The 7,148-nt window shown below is 40.3% G+C and overlaps 1 protein-coding gene across 1 annotated transcript in view; it reads right to left on the bottom strand.

Annotated features, from left to right (window-relative positions):
- Positions 1-1,313: 1,313 nt before the first annotated feature.
- Positions 1,314-7,148, bottom strand: part of FCRL2 (Fc receptor like 2) — a 30,944-nt gene continuing 25,109 nt past the window's right edge. The window contains 5 exon segments of the mRNA XM_017860071.1: positions 1,314-1,609; positions 1,706-1,734; positions 3,375-3,440; positions 3,691-3,776; positions 4,466-4,493. Of these exon segments, the coding sequence (XP_017715560.1) occupies positions 1,571-1,609; positions 1,706-1,734; positions 3,375-3,440; positions 3,691-3,776; positions 4,466-4,493 (248 nt within the window). The 3' untranslated portion in view covers positions 1,314-1,570.

Here is a 7,148-nt window from a genome sequence, read left to right as displayed (position 1 = left end):
GAAGAGAACAATAGAAGCTGGGGCCTCCTGGAGGGTGGAGGGTGAGGAGAAAGTAAGGATTGAAAAATTACCTATTGAGGGCTGGCCACGGTGGCTCCTGGCTGTAATCCCAGCACTTTGGGAGGCTGAGGCGTGTGGATCATGAGGTGAGAAGATCAAGACCATCCTGGCTAACACAGTGAAAACCCATATCTACTGAAGATACAAAAAATTAGCCGGGCATGGTGGTTGGTACCTGTAGTCCCAGCTACTCGGGAGGCTGAGGCAGGAGAATGGCGTGAACCAGGGAGGTGAGCTTGCAGTGAGGCCGAGATCACGCCACTGCACTCACCAGAGCGAGACTCTGTCAAAAAAAAAAAAAAGAAAGAAAGAGAAAGAGAAATTACCTATTGAGTACTATGCTAATTACCTTGGTAACAAAATAATCTGTACACCGAACACCTGTGACATGCAATTTACCCCTATAACACACTCACACATGTACCCCCTGAACCTAAAATATAAGCTGGAAGGAAAAAAAAGGAACATGTGCATTCACAGAGAAAAAAAAAATGACAGTATCAAATCCATGGAGTATTTATATTTTATTCTATATACTTATAAAAGTAATATCATAGTTTATTGCAAATACTCACATTTACTATGTGAAAAATCACATTTTTGCAACTGTAGGCATACCTTGGTGATATTGCAGGTTTAGTTCCAGACCACCAAAATAAAGCAAATATTGCAATAAGGCAAGTCACACAGAGTTTTTGGTTTCCCAGTGCATATAAGTTATGTTTACACTCAACTCTATGCACATAAAGAAGAAAATCTGGAGGAAATGGCTAAATTCCTGGAAACATACAATCTCCCAGGATTGAACCAGGAAAGGGGCAGAAACCCTTCCTAGACCAATATCAAGCTCTGAAGTTGAATTAGTATTAAAAAACCAACCAACATAAAAGCCCTAGACCAGATGGATTCACGGCTGAATTCTACCAGATGTACAAAGAATAACTGGTACCAATCCTGCTGAAACTATGCCAAAAAATCAAGGAGGAAGGGCTCCTTCCTAACTCATTCTATGAAGCCAGCATCAGCCTGATACAAATATTCTGGCAGAGACACAATGGAAAAGATAATTTCAGGCCAATATTCCCTATGAACATATTTGCAAAAATTCTCAACAAAATATTAGCAAACTGTATCCAGCAGCACATAAGTAAGTTAATACACTACTATCAAGTCCTGTTCTCATCACCTCACAGTAGATGAAGGTGAGACCTTGTATCTCTTGCTTATTCTTCCCTCAACCCTTTACACACTGATTGCTTAAGAGAAGGTAGCAGAAATAATTTATTTGCACAATGTCTGAATGTAGTAACAGTTCAATGAATATTAATGAGTAAAAGAAGATATTGGAGAAGGAACATGATCAGAACAAAAATGATGACAGAAGGTGGCTCCTGAAGTATGTTGTGGCTGTGGCAGGTGATAAGCCTCAAGCATTTACATAAGGTTTTATGGCAAGTCTTAATGATGCCCCATCCTTGTTGTTGATCTTCCCTTCTGATTCCTCCAAGTGTTATGATTTCTTCACAGAAGAGTAGATGACTTGGGAGTCCTGGGAGAGACACACAGGAATAAGGAAAGAAGTGATCAAGAAAATAAATAGGGTGGAGGACGGAAAGATGAAGAACTTCCAAGGAGTCTAGCTCACCTTGTCCTCCAGAAGTGTCCTGATGTTTGCTGTTAAGAAAAAAGTAATAGTTCTGAGCTCTTGCATTCTTACTTAGGCCTCACTCCCAGACTTTATGCCCCAGGGCATATAACTACTATGCTTCGTGTGTGGAATTCCATTTTCTCCTGTTCTGTAAAATCCTTTCTTAAAGTTGTTAATGCTGAAGTCCTTCTAAGACTCTATCCATCTTCCAAGCCCTCCACCAGCACTTACTAACGAAGTGCTTCTCTTCTCTAATGCAACTTCCCATAGGTCATTGTCTTTATACATTTTTCCTCTTGACTTCTCTATTACAGCACTCTGTCAGGGCTCTTTCCTGTTGTTTCTTTATGTTCCTGAGATAACCAACCATGTGTGGTTCACCTCAGTACATAGAAGGAAATTGGAGTAGAATCATAGTTAACAGAAGACAGACTCTGAATCATACAGTATTTTGAGTCTGGTTGCAGGAGCTGCTTAGTGATGTCTGCTTCTTTTCCCCTTTTTCCAGGTATGCACAGTGGGATGACATCCCCTTCCTTCCCCTGAAGATTTACAGCCAGAAGCTTGGAAAATGACTGCACTTTTTGATTCTGCTAAGCTGGTCAGACAGAGAAAAAGAATGATAGAGTAATCAACTCCCTATAGGAAGTTGAAGTGGCACAAATCTAAGCAAGGCAGGCAGAGGACCCAGCTTCAGAGGCTCAGAGGAGAGTAGCTAGATGACTACTGACCAGGAAATCAGCCAAGTTGTCAAGAGCCACTGGCTCCATCCAAGGCAACCAGGAGCACAGAACAAAGGATAGCTTTTAGGGTTGTTGGTATAAGGGTTATAGTTTTAAGGGCACTGGAGCAGAAGCTTAAAGGACACTCCTCTGCACTGCTGCAGAACTCAGCAGTTCCTGCAAAACTACATGTCGAAGTGAAAATTCTCTAGGTCATGTTGATTTATTCAGTTATTCCTCCCATCCCATATGAAGACTGCAGATCCTTCAAAGGAGACACTTTAATGACCCCGTTCACCTGAGAGAATTCCTCTTGGACTTTAGACATGCTCACTCTTGCCTGATTTCCTTCTTTTGCCTTGAATCTTAGATTCTCCCTGACTATCTAACCCCATTCAAATGAAGACTTATTAGACCATCTCCCTATTTTTTTTTAAGTTTGGTTTCTTCACAAGAGCCTACCTCCAGGTGTCTCTTGCTCCCTCCTGGATCAACAGATTTCCTATCAAGGGCAAGCGATGTATTAAAGCCTCTATTGCTGGCCGGGTGCAGTGGCTCACACCTGTAATCCCAGCATTTTGGGAGGCTGAGGCAGGTGGATCACTTGAGGTCAAGAGTTTGAGTCCAGCCTGGCCAACATGGTAAAACCCCGTCTCTACTAAAAAATACAAAAATTAGCTGGGCATGGTGGCACATGCCTGTCATCTCAGTTACTCAAGAGTCTGAGACAGGAAAATCAAGTGATTTTCCTGTCTCAGCTCACAGGAAGAGATTGCAGTGAGCTGACATTGCACCACTGCTCTCCAGCCTGGGCAACAGAGCAAGACTCCTTCTAAAAAATAGATAGATAGACAAATAAATAAATAAATACAGCCTCTATTGCATACAATGCATCACTTTCCTGTGAATATGCATCTGACAAGAACCACTTTGCAGTTTCTCACCTGAGCTTTCTGGCTGCTGGATGCTCCAGACCTGAGAATAAACCACATCGACATCTACAGAGCCCACTGCAGGGAGAAGACAAGAGTTCACAGATGTTGGTGGCCAAGGGTTCACTTCACACACATCTTCCCCGTCCCTGGCTTAATGATTATATCCTTCCTCCCAACCCCAACATGATTCTGAGAGAGTCATTCATTTATTGGGAATGGCTGGGCCTCAGGGGTTGAGGTGCCTAGACCACCTAATGGTCTCTACTCCTGTCTCCTCTTTCTTTTCTGCCTCAGTCTCAGAGCCCCTCCCAGTGGAGACACTCACCATTGACATACACTGGCTGCAGCTCCTCCGTTTTTGGGATTGGGATTGAATAGGTGAACTCTTGAGGATTCAGCGTACAATCAGCTCTGTGAGAAAGTGAATGAACTGCATGATAGTCCCCAGGGCAGTGAGTGAGAACAGAAGGGAGACTGGCTGAGGAGAGAGCAGGTAAAAGCCCTGCAGTCATGGCTCTCTGCTTGGGTGATTTTATGGCCCTTTATATAGAGTGTCTACTTGGATATGGCCAAAATGTTCTGTTCCTTATCTTTGGCTTTTCAAAAGTTAAAATAAGACAATGATATTGCTCCAGAATCTATTTTTTTCTTATAAACTCTCGTAAAACTTTGCCTGCCTTTTTCTCATTACTTTATCTCTCTCACTCGTTCTTGTACTCTGGACATATACTACATACCTATAGCACAGTATGTCCCTTGGGGAAATACACATTTTTGTGGGTATGTTCATTCCTCTAAATATCTAACAAAAACTTACTTATACATTAAAGATATTCAATAATCTTGAATATATGAATTTATGTATTAATTTAAATGTATGTAATCCTATACAAGATAACACCTAGGATCATGTGGACCACCTTAAGACAGTGCCTTGGTGGCATAAATGTAATGCAGTAGAGACAAGAGTAAGTATTATAGAAAGATATCATGTTAATTACATAGCCTCAGTCTCAACATACAAGCAGAGTACAGTAGGTATTTAAAACTGAATGAAGGAGACCTCTAGAATTAAAATTTTTACTAGGAAGAGTTCTCACCTAGGTTCATTAGTGGCAGAACTTTCTCCTGAAATGCAAATAAAACAAAATTCATTTCAGAGAAGGAAGCTTTATCTCTTAAAATTTTGACATGATTTAACTACGTATAATCAGCTGGTAAGACATAGGATATAGAAGAGTAATCCAACTGTATTTCATCTAAATGGCTGCTTATATATTCCAACACAACTAGTTGTCAGTAAAATAATTCATTCTTTTTTTCCCACTGATTTAAAATGCCACTTAAAATGGCAAACCCTGTGTGCACTGGTAACTGTTTCTTGATTTTATATTCTGTTCTATTGTCTCTTTGGCTATTCATGTACCAGTACAATGTTGTTTTAACTATCATAATGTATAACATATTTTAACCGTTGATGACTGATTTTATTTTATTGCTCTTCTGTATTAGATTTTATGCAGCCATTCTTAATATTTAAACGTTTGATATTTGCAACACCTTGTCTGTAGGAGTGACCTTGGGGCTAGGCTGGATATTGACATTTGTAAGGCAAACTAGGCCATCTCTTGTACCTTTTGCTTTGTGGAGAGATGTAAAAGAAGAAACACAGCATATTAGCATAGATGTATCAGTTGTGTCTTTAGAGAGAATCCTCTTAGTGATCCAGGAGATATTTTCTAGTCCTCCAGTTAATACCTCAGAAACAATGCCACATAGATGTGTATAGGGGCCACCCTGGCTCAAAAGCTTTATGCTTGGTAGAAATCAGTATCACTTGTAACACCCATGAGTGTATGTGTGTAGCTTCCAGAGGTCACCACTACAAGAGACATGCTAAATTTCAAGAGTTACATTGCACTTGGGGATACCCCAGCTGTGCTTCCCATCAGGCTTATATAATCCTAGTCAAAGTCCTCCCAGTTTAGATGCAGTTTGCCAATCATGGAAAATACTGCTAGTAGCTCAGTCAATATTTCAGCTTTGTTAGGCTTTACAGAAAATAGTGCTAGAAAATTAACTTTGATTTAGTTTGCCAAGGAAAAGGTAAAACTTCTTTATAATTAGCTTGTTTAGTCTTCAAGGAAAGGTATGACCTCAGAATTGTCTACCAAGCCAAACCGTCGTTAAAGCATAAGTCGGGGGAGTCGGTCATATTCAAACATGTATTAAATAAATGTATATGTTTCCAACAATTCCTTCTTGAAGAAATTATTTTAAAATGGACTTCAAAAATAGTTCTACTATCTAAGCACTTTTGAATAATAACAAAATCTGGTGATACATTGGTTCACAAAGAAAACCTCCAAAATATTCCAAAAATCGACATGGTACACATAATATTCCTTGATCATAATGGAACTGGTAATTCATAACAAAACTTGAAAAAATTTGACATATGTCTATAATTTATCAATTTAAAGGAAGCAAGTCTTAAGCAACTGAATACATATACAAATACTTAAGAAAAAAAGAAGACTATCCAATTTGTTCAAAAGAATAAAACTAACAAAACTAGAAGGTAATAACTAACAAAGATAAAAGCAGAATTTTAGAATTAGAAAGAAATATTGGTAGATAAAATAATAAATTCTAAGAGTTTTACCATACAGGAGATAGAGGCACTATCTTTCTAGATGATTACATTTCAAAGGGATGGCTCCCAAGTCTTAGAGATAGACATTTCTGGGTTGTAAAACTGGCAAGAGTCTAAGAGAAGATTTATATCTCAGTGAGGCAGAGAAAGAATTTACAATTGCAAGTTCTCTAAAGCAAATGCTCTAAGAAAAGGGAGATGAGGAGCCTATAGTCAATTTGAGGACAATAATAAGGCCAGCTTGGTGTGGGGAGGAGAGCCCTGTGTAGACACATGCCTGAGGAATCTTAAGGAGTAAACCTTCTCTTGAAGAGCAGATAAAGGAACATTTATTTCAGGGGAGATATGGTCATCTGCTGGAGGCAGGAGCTGCATATTTACAGGTGGGTGCAACGGTGTGCGAGTGTTTCTTGTGGATGGATCTGAGCCCTGTGGAAGAGAGGCATAGCTTGAAGCCATTTCAAAATCTGGCCAAGAGGACTTCCTGAAGAGGTATGGGGTTCCGAAATAAGGGTGGAGGGGAAGGGGAAGAAGCCTTCAGATTCTTAAAAACTGAAGAGAGATGTTAAGTGCTCAGCTGGAGAAAAATGAATCACCTGCATCACAAGATGCAGGCAGGTAATGTTAATAGTTGGGGGGCTCTGGAGAATTCAGAGACACACCCCCAAAGTAGGAGCTGATTTTCTCAACCCAGCAAACCTGGAAAGTCAGCTTTTTTGGAGCCAGGAAATCAATGCCAACCATGGGGGCTTCAAAAACAGAAGCAACTCAAGGAAAGAGAGAAACATCTGGCCAGAACCCTTTCTGTATTGCAGAAGGCTGGCCTGAAGAGGGTCTGAGCTGAGTGGTGGGAGGTGGGTGCTTTAACTTTGAGATTCAGAAAGCTGATTAATGAACAAGCACTCTATGGAGAAACTATGTTTTTGTTGTTGTTTGCCTACAATTATATAGGAGTGATATGGTGTAGCTGTGTCCCCACCCAAATCTCATCTGGAATTCCCACATGTTGTGGGAGGGACCCAGTGGGAGGTAATTGAATCATGGGAGCAAGTCTTTCCTGTGCTGTTCTCGTGATACTCAGTAAGACTCACAAGATCTGATGGTTTTAAAGAGAGGAGTTTCCCTGC

Source organism: Rhinopithecus bieti, unplaced genomic scaffold (assembly GCF_001698545.2).
Source record: "Rhinopithecus bieti isolate Rb0 unplaced genomic scaffold, ASM169854v2 scaffold_53775, whole genome shotgun sequence".
Lineage (NCBI taxonomy): Eukaryota > Metazoa > Chordata > Mammalia > Primates > Cercopithecidae > Rhinopithecus > Rhinopithecus bieti.
Note: the sequence above shows the minus strand (reverse complement) of the source record. Positions and strands in the feature narration are given on the sequence as shown.